This window comes from Pseudochaenichthys georgianus, chromosome 21, assembly GCF_902827115.2.
Source record: "Pseudochaenichthys georgianus chromosome 21, fPseGeo1.2, whole genome shotgun sequence".
Classification (NCBI taxonomy): Eukaryota; Metazoa; Chordata; class Actinopteri; order Perciformes; family Channichthyidae; genus Pseudochaenichthys; species Pseudochaenichthys georgianus.
Genome location: NC_047523.1, coordinates 19,845,296 through 19,866,971, shown reverse-complemented (window position 1 = coordinate 19,866,971; position 21,676 = coordinate 19,845,296). Strand labels below are relative to the sequence as shown.

At 39.6% G+C, this 21,676-nt stretch overlaps 1 protein-coding gene across 1 annotated transcript; it reads left to right on the top strand.

Annotated features, from left to right (window-relative positions):
- Positions 1-200: 200 nt before the first annotated feature.
- Positions 201-21,247, top strand: edar (ectodysplasin A receptor). The gene is made up of 11 exons (XM_034110523.2): positions 201-257; positions 2,738-2,857; positions 5,683-5,864; positions 8,122-8,207; positions 13,314-13,391; positions 13,467-13,592; positions 13,868-13,942; positions 16,846-16,918; positions 19,424-19,766; positions 19,859-19,922; positions 20,520-21,247. Exons 1-11 carry the CDS (start codon positions 207-209, stop codon positions 20,903-20,905), a joined length of 1,584 nt encoding a protein of 527 aa, XP_033966414.1. The 5' UTR covers positions 201-206; the 3' UTR covers positions 20,906-21,247.
- Positions 21,248-21,676: the final 429 nt, after the last annotated feature.

Genomic DNA, 21,676 nt, shown 5'->3' with positions numbered 1-21,676 from the left:
CTAACGGGACACTGAACTCATCTGGGCCACACACACATCGTGCCCACTGACAGCACGACTGCGGGCAGGAATTTCCTCAGATTCGTGACTTTGCTGTTTCGTAAATGACGTTTGGTGCGGGAGATTGGTTGCAGGAAATGTTTGCATAACAATGAATGACCATTTCTCTATCTTTCTCTCCTGGTCCCCAGAAAGAAGACGCAGACATGTCAGAGAGAAGAAGTCAGAAGAAATCCATCTTTCTGTCCTCATTATTGGTACGTTTTTTTATTTTAAACATTTGTTTTCTTTATCTTCCTCTTTATTTCCTCTGTCCTTCAACTGTAATCCTCCTTTTGATTCCTTTTGGTTTTCTCATTAATTCCCAATCCTAATGTTAATTCATGTTTACTTTGATTTTACTTCCATACCGTCGTCCTCTTTTAAATACTATCAAAAACCATCATCCTATATCAGTTATCCTCAGAACTCCCACTATTCCATGGGTATGGATCACAGTCACGATTGACTCAACTCTCTGCACTGCGTCATCCAGACTTGTGTTCTCTCATGTCAGCAGCTTGCACAACTTTGCAGCACTCGTACCAATTATTCAACCTGAGAGCTTTTTTTAGAGAACAGATATATCTTTGTAATCGGACCGGGAATCTAGAGACTCTCTGTCTGTTTTGATGTTGAAACTCACTGGCAGAGTTCCCATCAGGCTCCTCACCCTTACCCCTCATCAGTCACTATCTGTACATGCAGGAGGGAAGAGATGTTTGGATTCAGTTCATGGTGTTGGTTTACTACACTACTAAGTGGTGTCATTGGACTCACTTTATATCTTGGGGAATAGTATGACAATGACAAATGACTAACATTTGATTTAAACGTGGCCCTATTGTAAGTCACTCAACTACTGTACCAATTCAAAGGTTTTTTTGTCATATGCACAAAGCTACAGTGTAAACATGGCAATGCAATTATTCTGAACTGAGCTCCTTCAACAATACAACATATATAATAAAATACAAAAATACAAAATAAAATAAAGGGAAAAAAGGCAGAGTTGGAGAGGAGCAAAGGACACAGCAGCCATCATCACCGGCGCCATCTTGTTCCCAATGCACAAAATAAAGGAACTGGTATGGAGTGCTTATATTTCTACGCCTTTACTTTGAAGAACACGACATCGTAAGATTTCACATACAAAAAATAGTGTTTAACTACTCTGCGAAATATATAATGAAATCTTATGGGTTAAGTTATTACAAGTACGGTAATAGTATTATTGTTGGCATATTTCAACCATATCATCAAAGAATTGGGGAATTGAGTTGACAGGAAATAGTTTTTCCAGTTTTGGAAAAACGTTGTCAAAAAGAGAATTGATGCAGTTTTGTTCAGAACCTAAGTACTGAGTTCAGTGAATGCTTAGGCACACAATGCCTGCTCAATACCGGCAGTGACCCATACATGTGTGACGTACTCACAAAGAAGAGTGGCAGGTGGTGTTGTAGAGTTGTTTGGCTTGCAGCGTGTGTTGCACTAACCATGCATCAGGAGTGTGGCGTAAAGGTCAGGTCATTTTCAATCAGGTGTGAGATTACATTAAGATGACTTGGCCTGAGATGATTGGGTTCAATACAAACCCCTAACATACACAAACAGTTTGAATGTGTGTATTTACTCAAACACTGCATAATGTCTGCTGTCATGAGATGGTTAAGAGGAAGAGAAAAGAGAGGGAGATGTTTTTTAAACAACGCAGAGAAGATGGAGAGTTAGTCATCCACGCGTTGCCTCCATCCTTTTCTGGACTGCAGATGATTTCTAAAAGTCAGTTAGTTTGTTTGGAAAAGAACAATGTGTGCTAGTAAAACTATACATTCCAGCTGCTACTTATTACAATGAGCCACAATGCCACACACACAAACACACACACAAAGATACACACACAGTACATAGACAAACAAGCAAATACTGATGTACAAACACACACGCACACACATGCTTACAGAGCCAAAAAGTGGTCTCCACTAATCCGAGTCACAGATGAAGATGACTCAAGAGCTCATGTTCTACCTCCTTCACAGTGAACATGAACATTAGTATGGATGTGATGGTTGTTTTTATTGCATTCTGACACTTAGTCTGTTGTTGATTCTTAGCCAGTTAATATTACTAAATGAATCAGCCATCACCCAGTGTAGTGATTATCTGCTGCCGTCATTTCAAAACGTCCCCATTTTACTGAGAGGATTAATGATGTTAAATAAAATAATTAAAGTTACTAAGCAAAATGAATTGTTGGTTTCAGCACTGTTGATCTATTGCTCAGACAAATGTACATTATTATATTGAAGACAAATTACTCTCTTAATACAGATAATAGAACATGTTTGTGTTTTATATTTTGCTGAGAATAGTTAGCAATAGCTTAAAACTTCTTTAGGAATGTGATGTAAAAAAGTAAATGTCTTTCTGTGTTTACTAATTTAATTTGAATATTATTCAATTATTATTATTATTATATTTATTTAATCTCTAATGAAAGGATGAATTATACAGAAATGGATACAAACAACCCTGTTTTCCATAATGGACCTAGAAGCATTTATTTTTCGCACTTATACAAATATTTGACCCTAATGTGTACCTCTCCCCCCTCTCCCCCTCTCCCCCTCTGTCTCCCTTCTCCCCCCTCTCCCCTCTCCCCCTCTGTCTCCCTTCTCCCCCCTCTCTGCCCCTCCAGGTGTGTTGTATGTTTGCCAGTGCTGAGTATTCCAGCTGTGGAGAGTATGAGTTCTTCAATCAGACCAGCAACAGCTGCCAGGCCTGCCCTCAGTGCCAGGCAGGACAGGAGCCGCATATGGTAAGACACACACACACTCAAACACACACACGCTGCACATTTAACATCAAATTATGACCACTTGAAAATGAGAAATAGCATAAAATCTGACTTTATGAACCTGTTCTGTTCAGACCACCCACAACTCTCACACACACACACGCACACACAGCAGCGTCAACATAGCTGCACAGTGAACAGTGCCTAAATTCAAATGAACAATTTCTCATGGTTTATTGCTCCCATTGACTTGGATGTGAAGGCATGCATCACAGTGAAAGACTTGCAGTAGTCACACAGCCTCAGCCTCCGTCAGTCAGACTGCAGACAGCCAAAGAAAACAGAGTCAAGGTAAATGCTTCAGTTGGCACCCCGGGGTGCCACACCCTCCCCAGAGAGACATGCGCACTCAAGGGCAACAAGGAGGAATTAAAGTTTGTGTAAATAATAAGGGTGCAGCCACTTGGTAAGTGCATATTTTCATGCATTATGATTTGCATTGGTTAGAATGCGGATTGATAATCTGTTGCAATCGTGGAGTATTACCACTATAAATACTTACATTTATCTAAATAATGTGCTAGGGTTATGGTTCTTAAAAGTTAAAATAGAAGTTGAGTAATAGCTCAAATAATAATAAAGTAATAATAATGTGAAGTTATATAAACTGGCATTTACAGTTTTTAAAAATCACAAGATTTTATAAACCCTCAATAAACGAGCTTCAACGTGTAGTTATGTAAGCAGCTCATAAAAGCAAGGCAAGTTTATTTATATAGCACCTTTCAACACAAGACAATTCAAAGTGCTTTACAAAAATGAAAGACATTAAGAGCATTAAGACACATATTATAAAATGGCATTTAAAAACACTAATTTAAAAGCAAAGATAATAAAACATGAATAACAAAAGGTACATGAATAAAATGTACAGTGCAGTGTGAGATACACACATCTGAAATGTTTAGCTCTGACTCTCAAACACAGAAATACTTTTCTTTGACCTCACTTTCTTTCTACTTTATTTTTCAACTTATCCTTAAGTTAGTAAAGTAGTATCGTTATAATCAACAATTTTGACCTGAAGGTGGCTCTGAATGAAACATTAAGACACCATTAAGGTTATTAAAGAACGAAGATGAAAACAGATAATAGACTAAAAAGGACAGAAAAAAGTGGAGCCGACAGTCCATCCTGTAGATTCTGGGGTATTGTACTCTTTAAGTGGAGAGACTGTCCAAACATTACTCACATTATCATCAAGCCACACAAAAAAAAAACACACACCCTTCAATGGGAATGATGAAAACACCATAAAGCCTTTCTTCCGTCCTTTCCCCTCACCACAGCATAAACACATCATGATTGTTCCAACTGAGTTGGGTTGTTTTTTCCTTCCTTTCCTGCTTCCTGCCTTGTGTTCACTAACATAACGTGTGCTTGTACTGTAGTAAGAATGCCCAACCGTGTTAGAAGTTGCAAAACATCCCTGCCAGAGAAGAGAGTCTGATGAGCACAGAGCTCTGTCATAGTCATTTAGCTTTGTGAAACATGAGAGAAGAGAGGAGTTTAATCAGAGCGATGAGAGTCCCCTTTGCACTTCCCCCTGGCTGTCTGATCCACAGTCTGTAATTCATGTGTTCTTTTCTTCTGCTTTCCCTGCATGTGTGTCTTGACACCCTTTTAATCATGAGATAACCACAGGGTTATTTCTCACAACAGAGACTTCAGAAAGTATGTGATCAGGCACACTAACGCACACATACAGTAGACATCACAGAAGACATCCAAGGACGCTTTAAAGTGCATCTCGTACCCAGATTGCGTGTGATTTGCACGCTAGTTTATTAACATAAACATTGGGTCAAACATATTTTTCCAAGTGATGAAAGGGATGGCGAAGTGGTGACACATTAAAGAATCAGGTATTGAAGTTTCATGTCAACTCGCATGATGTGGAAGCTGCTTGATATTGAGGGTAGGCTCCCTGGGGGGATCTTTTTTAAGATTTACCGCAACTTTTCCCGGCTCGATTTCACTTGGGACCTTTGTTGCATGTCATCACCTTAATGTCCACTCACTGTCAAGTTTCAAAATAAAGGAAACACATGCCAGAAATGTTCCTGCTTGTTATAAATCCTAGGTTTCTTCCTCCTTTCCTCCTCCATTTATGATACACCAGTTTCAAAGAGGTGACACATTTGCTTTGAAAGGAAAGAAGCTTTCAATTGGAATTTTAATTCATAAATGTAGTTTTATGTTTCATGTGGAACCTACTTGAGCAGGTCTCCCTTGAAAAAGAGATCAATGATCTCAAGGGATACACCTGGATAAATAAAGGTTTGAAATGAAATGAAATGAAGAAAAGGACCAGAAGCAACACTGCAGCCATACTGTTTGAAAGAAAAAGATCCAAAGCTAGATTTAACCATAAGTGACAAGATCCTGCCAATAGCTGAGTCAAAGTTTCATATCAAACAATCACACCGAGACTCACGGACGTTAAACAGAAGGGAAGACATATTGGATTTCTCTGAGAGTCTTTCCACTGTAGCCCAAAGCTAAGAGGCAGAGAGTTGTTTTTATACAGAGATGAAAGTGAAAGGGAAATGGAAGATGAAAGAGAGGAAGCCAAAAGGAGGGTAGGTTTTTTTCTATTTGTGTGTGTGGTCTGTAGTCTTCTCTTTAAGGAATAAACACAGAGATGAGATCGATCCTAGAAGACACAACGATAAGCTGGTCATCTTATTGATCTGTGGAATGTTGAATTTAGTTTGAAATGTCATTATCTAATGTACACCAGGAGAGGAACATTAACCAAATCTATGAACATGTGTGTTTTTCAGAGTTGTGGCTACGGTGTGAAGGATGAGGACTTTGCCTGTGTGCCGTGCTCGCATGGGAAATATTCCAAAGGGAAGTATGAGATCTGCAGACGCCATAAGGACTGTGACGCTCTCTACAAAGCCACTGTGAGAGCAGCGGGAACTCCAGACAGCGATGCCGAGTGTGGACCCTGTTTGACTGGGTAAATGACACACACACACACACAGGATTCAAAACCTATTTGCAAAGAACAAAAAGGTATCAAGCGATTACTACACAGTACTGAATTGAAACAAATATGGCACTTAAGCAACTTGCAGGATTCTGTTCACATTTAGGTTCAGACTTACTTAGAAAAAGGTGTTAAATGCATGTCTCTTTCTAATAAATCAACTGAAAACCCATTTCAAATTTGCTATGGTAAAATCAATGTTTACCTGCTGTAGAACTATTCTTTTATCTCACTGCCTTTTCCTGGGGGCACGACGGCCTTTTTTGTAACGTTACTGCCACCTATAGATCACTGGAATATTGTCAAACTATTGATTATGTGTTGTGATGGATGTGCCCCGTGTGTGTGCAAAAAATAAAATAGGGACACACTCTGTTTTTTACATTAATGGAAACATTTTACAGATTAAGGATGTTAGCACTAAACACTGAATCACAGAGATGTACTTTATTATGTTCATAGTATGACTCATCAAATCTGAAAATATGAGTTGAAATGACTAGACCACCCTGTTGTCTTCATTTGAATGCATTCCCTCCCTTTGTATGAAAACACACTATAAATCTTATTTTCCTAATTTGCAAATGACAGCTGGGGATGCAACCCTCCTACGTTAGTTAAAATAATAAGTCAATTAGGGATGTTTAAACATTACCAGACCTTTCTGTCCCTCTTGCTTGCACGACCTTCCCATCATTCCCCCTTTTTCTGCCTCTCTTCATATTGACTTGTTTGTCGACACCAAACATTCTTACAGCATTTAACATGTTAAAAGTCTGTTTTGAATCTCATGCTGTGTGGTATGATGAAAACTGTTTTTATGACTATGATACTTTGATATCTATGATTGAATGTGGGCAGAACAAAATTGAGTAAGTCCTGAAGGAATTGGCATAAATATCACAGATTGATGATTCCTCCTCCTGTCAGTGGTGTGCATGCTGTCTTGCTGTCTTCTCGAGTCCTTCTGCACGACAGGATGTTTTTGCTTTTGCTCAGGAACACAGAGTTTAGTCACGTCTACTTCCGCGTCTGTACAGTATGCTCTGAACTGAATGTATGAGTGAAGCAGAGTCTATACCCGTTGGGTGCAGAACAGAACACGCCTCAACAGTATTGAAACAGCTCACTTAAAGTCTGTATCTCAGCAGAGAAAAAGACCTGCAGGAAAATAAGCATGATTCTGTTGTGACGGAAATATTTATACTTTCCTTGAAAGTAACATCAAAATGATTAATTTGTATTAGTCATCAGTAGGCAATAAATACAGATGGAGTGTATTACTATCTATGATTTATTAATAATGTCTAATACATAACAGTACATCACTAGCAGTGATAACAATGATTACTCTGGAAAATGTCCTGATTTCTTTTTTCTGTTTTATTTTTTTTTTAAGTTCATTTGATATAAGTTGTAGAAGATCCATGTAATGAACTGCCTGTAAATAACTGCCATGTTTTGTTTGTGTACTTTTGTCGCTATTCATTTCATTTTCTATCCTTGCAAGGGTTAACTACAATTTAGAAATATAATAAAAGCAGCATTTCTTTGCATTATTATACACATCATCACACAACAAGCGATTTAGAATAAAATACTATAATCTGAGAAAATGTTGCTTACATTTACAGAAACCCCTAACCCTTAAAAAACAAATTGCTCATATACCTGTGTTAATGTGCATAGTTATTAATAGTTAAAGCACACAATCGATTCCGATTATCGGACTAAGTCCACATAATAAAAAGGCCTCCGTTTGAACCTGTTTGCTGCATACATTATGTATACTCTAATAATTTCTGCTCATGTTTTCTCAGCTAAATGATTTAATACCAACGCGAGTCATTCACAGACCTCTCCCCTTTCCTCTAATAGACGCTTCATGACTCAGGGCGATAATATGTACCAAGCCACCTTTAGGTGCCTTCGGGGCATCAATTATGTTCATTTCTTCACTGAGGCAAACTTTTCACCTCAGCTGCTTCCCCGTACTTATCACCATGTAGGTATAGGATAATATGTCTGGAAGGAAGGGAGCTTGCATGCAGTATACACACCTGCTGTGCTTGCTGATAGTGCTTTATGAGTTTAAAACTGATTTTATTTCAAGATGTTCTCCTTTATATCAGCTGGTTTGTCTCCGGGAAGTGTAATAGTCTTGTGGAGCCTAATTTTACAGTCTAAAAGTTTGCTGGTTTAAACTCATGTATATTATCTCTCCCAGGTTTTTCATGCTGGAGACCAGACCCAGAAACCTCTATGGGATGGTTTGCCACTCCTGCCAGAACGCACCACGCAACACCAAAGAATGTAAGACCTTCCTCCTCACTTTATAATTTCTCCCTCCCCTTCCTTCCGCTGGCTCTCAACCTTTCCTACAAACAACCTTGTATTCTCTTTTCAACTATGAATTCCCCCTTTTTCACATTTATCTTCACAGCTATCTGTGTCCCAATATAACCTGGTTTCCGCTGGTCTCAAAGATACTAAACATTAAAGTTCTCTTTATAATAATAGGAAAGAAAAGGGGACGGTGTTCCTGCATCTCTGTTGAGGGGTGTTTGGCACATTATCCATAACCTCACTGATTACCCTGCATACCTGACACTGTGTGTACATGCATTTGTGTGTGTGTGTGTGTGTGTGTGTGTGTGTGTGTGTGTGTGTGTGTGTGTGTGTGTGTGTGTGTGTGTGTGTGTGTGTGTGTGTGTGTGTGTGTGTGTGTGTGTGTGTGTGTGTGTGTGTGTGTGTGTGTGTGTGTTTGCGTGTCTTTGGATGATAACATTTACCAGAAGTTGTCTCCATTTTCCATCTACCAGCCACTATCAGCCTCTGGCGATAAAATTGTCAAGTTGCAGTCGTGCAAAAATAACTTTGTGATATTTAATGGTTAGGGTAATGCAATGATAATATTGACACCATACATATGATACAAGTTGTAGGCAAATGTGATGCCGTACATTGCAAAACTGTAGGAAGCAAAAAAGGGTTACAACCTACTATTTTTTGGTTTGTCAGAATACATCATTTTAATCATGAATTGGTATCATCATTTATTACAAGCAGGGTTCTTACGGTCATTAAAAACCTGGAAAAGTCATGGAAATTCAAAATGCTAATTCCGGGCCCTGGAAAAGTTATGAAAAACAATATTTTTCCCAAAGTTTTGGAAAAGTCATAGAAATGTAACTAAAGTTGCATCAAATATAATTTATATTTTATCTAATCGCCGAAATAGTAATACTATAATGATAATAAATGTATCGTATAGTAATGAAACATAAAATGGCATTTAACTGACGAGGTATTTTGCTGGTGAGACATTTTAGTTGCTTTAGCGTGTATAAGCTAGTAAGCCTACTATTTGATTTGTTTTAGATAGGCACAACATGTTTCAGATCTTATTTTCTTGTTCCATGTTAAAATAAACCATTTTCAGTGGTACCGCTGAGAAAGAGTAGTTTTTCCCAATGGATTTTTATTTCGTATAGTCAATACAACATTTGTACGTAAAGGAATTTAAAGGAAGTCGTTCTGAAACTTTCTCTTTCTTTTTAGGACACTCTGAATAATGAAAAAAAAGTAATTATTCATATCTTCTGCCCTGTTTTAAAGAGCCTGAGCTATAGTTAAATGCACCATAACATTTGAAAATTAGACATCAATTATAGAATAGTATTAGATGCTGTAGTTAAGGGTCTTTCAGGTCTAAAAGTGGCCACTCAAAACAATTTTAAAATGAAATATTTGTAACAATTGAAAATAGTCTTTCAGAGGTGCTGAAATTAGTAGACCTCTATTCTCGCATTTTCTAATTTTCCATACTATATATCTGTCTATATATCATATTATACGTATGTATTGCATATCTGGAGGGAGATATTCTCTGTCCACTGTTTGTTTGTCCGCAGAGGGCATTGTGACGGATTGATCACATTTAGTAAAACAATAGTGTTTTTGTACCCTACTGATTTAAACTGCTATGGGAATGATATTTATGGGCCAATCATTTGCTATAAACCCCCTGTCAGTGTAATTGAAGAGGCAGGAAATGAATGGTATTGTTATTGTGTCATATTTAATGAGTGTGTTTTTAAAGACAAAAAGCAGCCCAGGCCTGCAGAGGAGAGGGTAAGAAGTAGGAGCAGGAATATATGTGTGTGTCTGCGCGTGTGCGTCTGTCTGTCTGTCTGTCTGTCTGTCTGTCTGTCTGTCTGTCTGTCTGTCTGTGTGTGTGTGTGTGTGTGTGTGTGTGTGTGTGTGTGTGTGTGTGTGTGTGTGTGTGTGTGTGTGTGTGTGTGTGTGTGTGTGTGTGTGTGTGTGTGTGTGTGTGTGTGTGTGTGTGTGTGTGTGTGTGTGCGAATAGACACTTGCTTTTCAACAGTGTCCTAATTCCTCCTCTCAGGCGTAGTTATGAGTGATTAATTGATGCTGTGAAGAAGTGCAAACAAGAGACATATGATGATGTAACACAACAAGTGTCACAAGTGATTATATGTTATATTCATATTGAAATTGATTTGGAACTTGCAAATTCTTGTCCTGACAAATATTCAAGTTGCTTGTTTGAAAGGAATAAATGGATGTCTGGAGAAATAACTTATTCCCTATACTGAGCATTAGATTGAAACAACTATCATCCATCTGATCAAAATACAGTGGGCCTACGGCTACACCTAGCAGCTGGGTTAGCTTAGCTTAGCAAAAACACTTACAACATGTAGCCTGGCTTTGACTGAAGGTAAATAGTTCTCATTTATACTTTGGTTTGGTATAGTTTAAACTAACAAGATACAGTTTAACATGTTATCATGCAAGTGTTTCTGTTAGGGTATTTTTGTTACCATTAGAAAGGCTAGGGTTTCCCCGCTTCCAGTCTTATGCTAAGCTAAGCTAATATAGCCTACTGTTGACTGCTGCTTCTTTTTCAAAGTACAGTTTTAATCTTATAAAATATCAAATGTACAACTACTCAAGTGTAAAATAATTTATTTCGAGAAGAGCCTGACAGTTTGTCAAACTAGGTCGGTGGTAACGCCGTTACATTAATCCACTATGAGGAGATGCAATACAGACAATAAGCTGTAAAAGAAGTATGGATTTCTGAAAATAATGTTTGATTAGTGTGGGTGAAAGATAAAATCAGAGAGCATTCTACATTTCTCCCAATGTAGTAGTAAGTCAGGCTGTGGTACATTTGAATTAAACCCTCTTTAGATGTTAGAGAACCTAAAACGATGGGCCCCCAACAGTAAATAAAGAAGTAGCTGAAAGCTGGGAGTTCTCCTCGCTCAGGGTGAAGGCAGGCTGACACTCGCCGTGTAATCTGTAAATTACCCTGGCTCCTGCCGCGCTCTGTCTGTGATAATTAAAACTTCAGTGGGTATGAGAAAGAAAGATGATTAGCGTGTTACTGCTTGCGCCAATGCTACTCTTTGGAAGGCAGATGGTCTGCGGGCCTGTCGCTCAATTTCCATTTTTGCTTTTTTTTAAATTGACTTTTTAAGCCATTTCCAAGTGAGCGCCAAAAAACTGAAATACTTATACTCACTATGAACAGAGATCCTAACGTGTTAAATGTGTAAGAACACATATTGAATCTTATTTGTTCTTACAGAGTGTTGCATAGCTTCATAACACATTTTCACACAGGTATGAATCAGAATCTAACTTTCGATTCATCCCTGCTAACAATTGTTAGCTCAAACAAAAATTATTTTATTTATTTTTGATTCTTTTTTGAACAGTTTGTTTGGAGCCGAGTCCCAAGATTGCAGAATTATCTGTGAGTTGAGCCTGCGAGACATGATTAAGAGATGAAACCGCAAGAGGCTAAACAGAATTCCAGTTCAGGCTCATATCCTTATCCAGAGTGTAAACACGTGTGTGTGTGTGTGTGTGTGTGTGTGTGTGTGTGTGTGTGGTGTGTGTGTGTGTGTGTGTGTGTGTGTGTGTGTGTGTGTGTGTGTGTGTGTGTGTGTGTGTGTGTGTGTGTGTGTGTGTGTGTGTGTGTGTGTGTGTGTGTGTGTGTGTGTGTGTGTGTGTGGTGTGAGTGAGATGACATGAGGCTGAGCCCACAGGAAGCAGCAAGGCACATGCCAAAGAGGTCCACAGTGTATCAACTTGGAGAAATCAAAGACTGATTAAAAGCGCTGATTTATGAGCTGCCAGGCGTTTACAGCTCCATTAAGAAAGAGGAAAAACACTCCACGAATAATCAAAAAAAGAAGACAGAGGGGAAAAATCAGCGGGGGATATTGGGAGCCATGGAAAATAAAATAAAAAGAAAGAGATTTGGATGGGTAGCTTCCGCCCTGTATCCAAACTTCCCAAAACATGAGTTTGTTGACTGTGGTGGGAGAGGTAAAGTTAAGGACAGATGTTAGAGAAGCTCCTTTGCTTTTATTAAATGTAACGGCTTTCAAAATGATGTCATGGAACACTATTAGGGGGAATAAAAGTCAATAAAATGCTAGGCCAAAGCTTACATGCCATAACCAGTGACAGATGGCATGTTTTATGATATGCCAGTGATAAACGTCAAAGACTGACAGTATTTCTGGTGCCTTCTCCTTCGAGCTTTCTGATATACAGTATTGGTTCATCTCGACAAGAAAGTGGTACATCATTAATCGAACTTTAAAGCAATCATTTTACTTTTTGGAAAATATGTATTCACCTTCTAGTATATGTTTGATGTTCATGTGCCTACCTATAGGCTATGTAGCTGCTGTCAGTAGCCAGTAATGTAACATTGGCTTAGCTTAGCACAAAGGCTGGAAAATAGAGAAGCATCTAGTCTGACTCTGTTCTAAGGTATCTAAATCTGCCTACAAGCACAGCTAAAGCTTAGTAATGTACATGTTGTATCTTTAATCTGTACTTCGGAGAGAGGTTAGCTGTTTCCCTGCGGATTCAGTCTTTGAGCTGAGCTAAGCTATGAAGCTGCTGGTGGTAGCTTCATATAACTCTGAAAGTGGCATCATTTTTCTCATGTTAGTCTTCACAAATTGAAAGACTTAAACAAGTCCTTTATTCAAAACTGTGTGTGTTAGCCCTGTATGGGCTTAGATATGTCTCGTAATTATTTGTGTGAACATACAAATAATGTGTGTAAATATGTGATTTGTAAATGTAAAACACCATCCACAAATGCATTTAAAAGATTTGCAAACTCACAAGTAAATTTGCAGATGTAAAACGGATCTGTAAATACGCTAAAGGAAGGTAGGTAAGTAGGTACACACATTATTTTTATGTTCACACAAATAATTATGAGACATATCTAAACCCATAGCCCTGTGATAGTGGCTAAGGTTTTGCTACAATGGATATACAAGTAGCCTATGTAGGACATAAATATATTTACTAATCCAAAACTAATAAACAAAGAATGTGTTTGCTTGTGTTTTACAGGCATGTCAACCAGCGTGCAAAAGGAAAAAACTACAATTGACCCTGGCAGCACTACTTTGTTCCCTCACCTTCCAGAAGGTAAACACACACAGACACTACACACACACACCCCTGTAATTAATATGATTTTACATCAATGCCTGCATGTTTCAGATTCCACCGGACAAAGTCACCTAGCAACAGCTCTCATTATCGCCATGTCAACTATTTTCATCATGGCCATCGCAATCGTCCTCATCATCATGTTTTACATCCTGAAGGCCAAACCAAGTGGCCAGGGTAAGAGATATTTATACACACACACACACACACACACACACACACACACACACACACACACACACACACACACACACACACACACACACACACACACACACACACACACACACACACACACACACACACACACACACACACACACACACATACACACACACACACACACACACACACACACACACACACACACACACACACACACACACACACACACACACTCGAGGATCTGTAAATTGTGTTATATGACGTTCCTCATGTGTGTGTTTCTACAGCATGCTGCTCAGGGCAAGTTGTGAAGACAGTGGAAGGTCAGACCAACAAGCAGGAAGACAAGAAAGATGTCCCCGGTGAGACTTGACTCACACACACACACACACACACACACACACACACACACACACACACACACACACACACACACACACACACACACACACACACACACACACACACACACACACACACACACACACACTGATTTACTCATTAATAAGCTCACGCATGCTGTTTGGAGTGCCTGTGTTTCTGGCCTGATAATTGGGAGTCTTGTTTACATCAACCCTAGTATCCTGGTTGTGACCCTTATCCTGGTTTGGATTGTTTACCGGATATGCTTTTTCCATGAACCATACGTAATATTGTTGTTCATATCCTTCTAACATCATCCACATTTTTGGCCATACACATGGCCACAGGGACAACGGCTTTAATCCAGGATTCAGAAAACAAGATAAATAAAATCTCCTTAATAACTAACATACTAGTCGGCGAGTGCAGGAAATGACTAACACTATTATATGTTTTAGGAGACTAGAAATAATTATGTTTTGGTTCATTCTTAAACCAAGGGTCGACAGTTAAGGCCAACAGCACTTATAGCAGTACTAAAAAAGCAGCTGTAGTTAATATATAGTAACCTCCTTGGGTTCATATGGAGTACATAGTGTAAGATATTTCTTTTGTACTTGTCAAGAAACACTGACATCAAAAGTAAAGCATGCACATACAATAGTTTAATGATTGTTTATGTGCAGACCATCTGTTTTTTGCTCCAACTTTGTCAGTGTTTTCATATCTGTAAAGTAAAAATAAACACGTCACAAACTGATCATTTCTATACTTCCATAAACTTCTCTCGCACATTGCAGAACTTACAAAATATACACTTGCTAAGACATGCAGTTCAAGCTACTTAAAAATACACACCAAACAGTACAAAGACACACTAAGCTACATAGTTATAGTAACAAAACCTACTATAATTATGTTTTTTAATGACTATCTACAAAATAGCGTCACAGCACATCATTTACTCAATTTAATTCATGCATGAACAGAAAACACCCAGCAGTGATTAGAGTAACGCTGTAATTTGACGCAGCAAAATCCTCTCTAACATGGATTCAGGTATCTGTGCGCCTGTCTTATTCGTTAAGCCGAACACTGAATGTTATCCGGGGATGAGCTTACAGTATGACTATAAAAGTATTATCCAACTCTTTTCTGTGGGGCTCAACTGATTATATTATTGAACAAAGATTGTAAGCTATATATTTGCAATAATTTCACACTGTGTAATAGTGTTTTCTCTAGAATTGTACTCTTTGCAGGCAGAAAAGTATTTGGAGCAGCCTCGATGTGTGAATGATGAGACACTAAGCTAACTTTCCCTTCATGTTAATATTATAATAATAATAATTAATTACATTTATTTTAGCGTTTTCCAAATGCTCAAAGCGCTTTACATTACATATATTAAACATAATACACTGACTAATGCAGCAAACTGAAAACACATCTCAAAGTTAATAGTGTTGCCTTAGCGGGTTGGTCCAGTACTAATGTGCATATTTAGGGTTTGTAGCATAATGTATACAAATGCAAGTGAGTGCTTGTGTGTTGACAGACCCGCAGCATGATGAGTACATAGTGGTGGAATGTGAAGCTTCCAAAGCTGAAGCCATACGTTGCTTTAGGCGCCATTTCTCCTGACAATGATGCTCTGTTCAATTTCACTTCCACACTGACTGACTGACTGACTAACCACTCACATGTGGTGCAGATGCTGAAAAACACACGCATACACACACACACATTTGACTGTATCTGAGGCCACAAACACATTATGTGGTACGAGGTTTCTGACTTAATAATGTAATCGCTAAAAAAAACATAATACTGTAGTTATAGTATGATTACAAAATAAATACCTGCATTGTTAAGTCCTGGTGTGTGTGTGTAGTGTGTGTAGTGTGTGTGTGTGTGTGTGTGTGTGTGTGTGTGTGTGTGTGTGTGTGTGTGTGTGTGTGTGTGTGTGTGTGTGTGTGTGTGTGTGTGTGTGTGTGTGTGTGTGTGTGTGTGTGTGTGTGTGTGTGTGTGTGTGTGTGTGTGTGTGGGGGAGAGAAGCCCATTGCTTGGAGCTCTACCGGAGCTAGCTGTCAGTCATGTTGACACCGAGTTAATAAGGCTGTGGGATGAAAGACACAGAGGCTTAAATTCACACACACACACACACACACTCTCTTTCTCTCCCAGGCACACACACTCAGCATTTGTTCCACTTAGGCATTCACTCATTATGCTGTCTATTCCCATCAGTGTCCATGATAGAAGTGTAATTTAACATAATAGCCACTGTAATCATTTTATACACTGTTGTGACTGCAGTTCCTTTGTGCGAGGTGTACATCCTTTTAGCCCCGGGAACCACTTCTCTTTAGTGTACTAAAATCATGCCAACATCTATTAAAATGTAGGTTTAATCCGGTCTCACTGTGTGATAAAAGAAAAAGAGCCCCAAGGGTCAGATTTGACATATTGTACTATTTCCCTCTCCTCCAATGTGGTGTACTTTTCATCTTCCCATAGACTTCTCTCGCACATTGCCCAACTCAGCAGCAGGTGCCGTTTAACCAAAAAATACACAACCAACAGTCCACTCTGAATAGTACTCTACTTTTGTAAACATCTATTAAAACATGTAGGCTTGATGCAATCTCTTTTTGCAAAAAACAAGAGTCAACTGGATCAGAATTAATAGATGTTTTCAATGTTAGACTATTTGTATTACTATAATATAACCTATATAAACACTTGCATTTCAAAAAGGAGTGTTACTTCTTTCTCTCATGTGAGATAAAAAAAGTAATTATATTCTCGTTTACAAAATGATGCCAGGTGTTGGAATGACTATGAATTGTCTGTATTGTGAGAAAATAACCCTCTATATCTTGTTCTGTTCCCTTTATAGACAATGTGGTGATCTACTCAGAGAAAGATGAGTTTGACAAACTGAAGGCTGCTCCTCAGAAGACAGTAAAAAGGTGAGCAACACGTCTGATTCACACATACCTTCCTTCACCACTCCGCTACTCTTTACGCCTAAAAGCAGACAAACTCACATCAAGCATAATATGAGCAAGTGAAGAAAACTTAAGGGACATAAAAAAAGCTTCCACAAGGCTTTAAGATTACAAAGAGGACCTATTCTGTCAGGTTAAGGTTAGAGAAGAAGTACCTAAGTCTTGAAATGATGGAGTTGATACATTATTAGAGTGTGTTCTTAATAATGTTCACCACCAGCCACATGCTCGGTATATACTGAGGTTTGAAGTAAATGGTTCACCAAACAAAGGAAAAAGGGCTAATATGTTCAGTGCACTTAATTATATTACAGATAACTTTTACCCCCTAGTGTTTCAAAGTGGTATTACTGTTGGTTCCATTACATTGTGCAATCAAGAAGTTAAAGCGAACGTGTGGTTTATTTTATAATATCTGTCTGCAATAACTATGTGTATGTATGCATCATTGAAGTTTGTGAGTGTGTTATGTTTCATAGCTGTGCATACACTGAATATATGGGAAATCTACTATGGGATATGTATGTCATTAATGTACAGCAGTGGGTCCTTATCTTTGTGTGTGTATTATGTGTGTGTGTGTGTGTGTGTGTGTGTGTGTGTGTGTGTGTGTGTGTGTGTGTGTGTGTGTGTGTGTGTGTGTGTGTGTTTATATGTGTGTGTTGGCACTTGAATGTGGCGTCAGAGAGGCTTTACACAACAGAAAGAAGCTTTTATCATTTTTTCAGCATCTGCCCGTAATTAAGCCACCACAGAACAAGTCACTGCAGTAGTAGAAGCATTGCTGCTGGCCTATATTTTTGCTGTGTCGTACGTGTGTGTGTTTGTATGCGTGTGTGTGCGCGTGTAAGGCATGTAAAAAGCATAGCTAAACAAAGTACAGTTGAGGTTCTTTTTGGTTTTTTAATGAAGCAGAAGGCTATTATGTGTCTTTGGAGCAGGCAAAGAGGTGGGTGAGGAGGAAGGGGGGGGGGGGGTAGAGGTAGCTTAGATGAGCCCTGAAGCCTAACAGACGCTGAGATAAGAACAGAGGGGGACGTTGTCTAAGCAGATAGGGATATTTGTTCCAGGCTGCGCCTAAAACCACTACTAGGTGAAAGCTCGTCCTGGCAGACAACAATAGACGACAGTTTTCTCACCTTCGTTTTTCTGCATACATCTCATCCTTTATGTGCAGACAATGCTGCTTTATAGGCACTAATGGGTAGTGTGCAAAGAGAAGTGTGGGAATAGATGATAGCATATTGCACACAAATCTACAGTGAGCCATTGTGCTCAATGTTGTGCCCGCAGTGAATATGCTTAGATTGATACACCGTTTCAATTTATGGTTCAAGTAAGGGGAATACACACACAGACACGCACACATACACACAGACACACACACCTCGGCACCAATAGCAATACACAGTGTGGTATAGCAGCATGCCAGAGGATGTGCTAACTCACTGCTTTAGCTGCCAGAGTGGGTGTTGGATGTCCGGGAAACAATGCCATTTTGTGTGTATGTGCTCGTAAAGATAGTGTGGGACTGCGAACACAATGGCATTCTGTGAGCATCTCTGTCAACAAGGTGCTTTCGGGAGAAAATCCTGAGCAGGCGTTGGGAGGAAGAGGCCAGGTAATCAAATGATATTACATGGTATCATGTTGTAAACGCAGGGCTATTTCAGTCAATCACAGGAACAGCTTAGAAACAACAACAGCATTATTCTCCAGATCATCTTCATTTGACAACGTTTGCAAAGACACAAGTCATCCTGTGGGCAATAGCTGTGACTCTCGCCAGAAAAACACTGTATTTACTTTTCTGGGGCTGTTTACTGTTGAATTGTATTGGTTAAACTAAGAGCTGATATCATATTTAGCCTACACTCATTGATACAAATCAGTGGACAAAGCACAGCTGTATAACTTGTATGAACATAGGACCAATTATATTTGAATGCTTCAGTTTTAGTTTTAGCTATAATACTATGGTAACAATAAACTGGCAACAAAGTGTATTTGGGGTTTATCTCAAATCTATTTTCTTAGATTTTTGTCAGAAGCTGGACACATTTAACTGAAACATTTTATACTAAAAAGTAACAATTTAATAATTATTTTCCTTGTAACCTGAGGACAGTATTTCAATGTTTTCTTTGTAATTGTATAACAGTTAGAAAATATGTCGTATTTATTCTGAATCAATACCTACCCTGAACAACCTTGAGAGTTGCACAAATCAAGGGTTAGCATGAAGACATGACTACAAACAGTGAAACAGCTCGCTCTGCTCTTTCCAAAGGTAACACAAATCATCCCACAAGCATCTTTAGAGCTAACTGATTACAATGCGCCGAACAAAGGAAAACCTAAACACTGGCAGGAGATCCTAAATGATAAACAGCTGTTTTATGGGATACCTATAAGTACGTATGTGCACATGTCAATATATTTGAATATATGTGTTTGTGTTTGCAGTGAAAATGATGCATCATCGGAGAACGAGCAGCTGTTGAGTCGTAGCATTGACAGCGACGAGGAGGCGGCGTCTGACAAGCAAGGCTCAGCCGAGACCAACACCCCCAACCCCTGCCTCGTCAACCTGGGCAACAAGCCCGACCTCTGCCTGCTCTCTCTGGGCCTCCTGGATCGGGAGCGAGCCTGCAATGGGGCCCCAGCCCACGCCAACGGACAGGCCAATAACACCCAGAGTCCCAATAACACCCAGAGTCCCAACCACATTGGCAAAGTCAACCACATTGCCAGCGCCAACCACATCAGCACTATGAATGCACTGAACAACAACAATAAAACACCAGGGGTAAGAAGATATTTTAAAGACGTTACTAGAGTAAAAATATATGAACAGCAAACGATCTTAGAAATAACATAATGTGTGCTTTTTGCACACAGATGCTACAGAGTCGAAGGAAAAAGATCCTGGATCTGTATGGCAGAGCCTGCAATGTGACAGAGGGTAAGTCGCGCTGACACAGATGCAAATATCCATCTCACCAAGCCTTTTAATGAAGAACTGATAACTGCCACTATTGTGGGCACATCTAACCTTGTTAACACTAAATATGAAATCTTTGTATCAACTCTGCTGAAGTAAGAAATCATAATGACTTCCATTCTTCAGAAAATCGCTTTAGGAAATTAAACTGGCCTAGAAAGACCTCACTATTCACACTGTTCCACTAGTCAACACAATTCAGAACTGTCCTCCATCTTAGTGTAGGGTGTTAGCTTGCTAACATTTGATAATTTGCAGTAAACACAATGTGCAGCAGAGTTTTGCAAGTATTTAGGTATTTTCCTAAGTATTGGAAACAACACTTTTTAAACTAAAGTCGAAGGACATCCTCAGGGGACTTGAATACCTGCGCCAAATTTCACTGCAAACCATCCATTATTTGTTTTGATATTCAGTTTAGATCGAGATGGTTCATCTATTAACTGACTGATTGATACCCTTCACATCACACCACTAGCATGGCTAAAAATGACGGATCTTGATGTAAATGACTGTCCATGTAATACTGACATCTCTAACCCTCCTGTCCCTCTGCAGGCTTGAGCCCCACAGAGCTTCCTTTCGACTGTCTGGAGAAGGCCAGCCGCATGCTGAGCTCGTCTTACAGCAGCGAGGCGGCCGTGGTGAAGACGTGGAGGCACCTGGCCGAGAGCTTCGGGCTGAAGCGCGACGAGATCGGTGGCATGAGCGACGGCCTGCAGCTCTTCGAGAGGGTGAGCACGGCGGGCTACAGCATCCCCGACCTCCTGACCCGCCTGGTCCAGATCGAGAGGCTGGACGCCGTGGAGTCGCTCTGCTCGGACGTGCTGGGCAGCGGGGAGATGGCGGCGGCTGCAGGTCGCCAGGGCAACAGCACTTTTCACAGCCAGTTGGTCTGTACAACCCCATGCCCGTCTCCATCCCAGCGCTGCGCCAGCGTCTAAAGACTGTTGTTGAGCAGAGACTTAAAAGACTTGGATGCCTTACAGTATACATGTTTGTAGGGACAGATACTGCTCTGACAAAGAGGCGGCACATACAGTATACACCTGACCCCCATCACATGAAGAATGTCAGTGGACCTCCCTGTGCACAATCCTTTCCTTCCTATCATGGTTTTTATCCGTCAAGAAGCTTTTCACCTGAAATGATATGTGTTGCCTTACCATTCTGTCTTTTTGAAATGATGCAGAGTTTGAGAAAGACCAAAATCTGTACTCTCTAGTTTGCCTCTAGTTTGGAAAATATTGTCTTCCATAAATGTTACAGAATGTTTGGAAAGAAATAGCTGGATTAACTGTGCGCTGGACGCAACACAATCACAGCTTTTTTTCCAAATTTTTGATACAAAATTAAGCTTGCTCTTTAAACAAATCACATCAAAATATGTAATGATGTGCTAATGAATATCACTGAGCAGTTACTGCCGGCTAAGTGCCTTTCCTGTAGGAACACCACTATAAAAGTGCATCAGAAGTGGAAGGAATGAGGATGCCTTCTTAGTTGTCCTACGACTGAACCTCCAGATCAGAGCAAAACATATTTTGGTTAGTGCTGATGTAACTAGACGTTTGTATTCGAGCAACCTTGTTTTACCGCAGCATCAGTTCACATTCATAACTTTGGCTGTGCTGTCATCATGCAGTCAGAGAAAGCAGATATAAGCTCCCTACTTAAAATGCAATCATTGTGGGGAGCCGGAAACACTAAAGTAT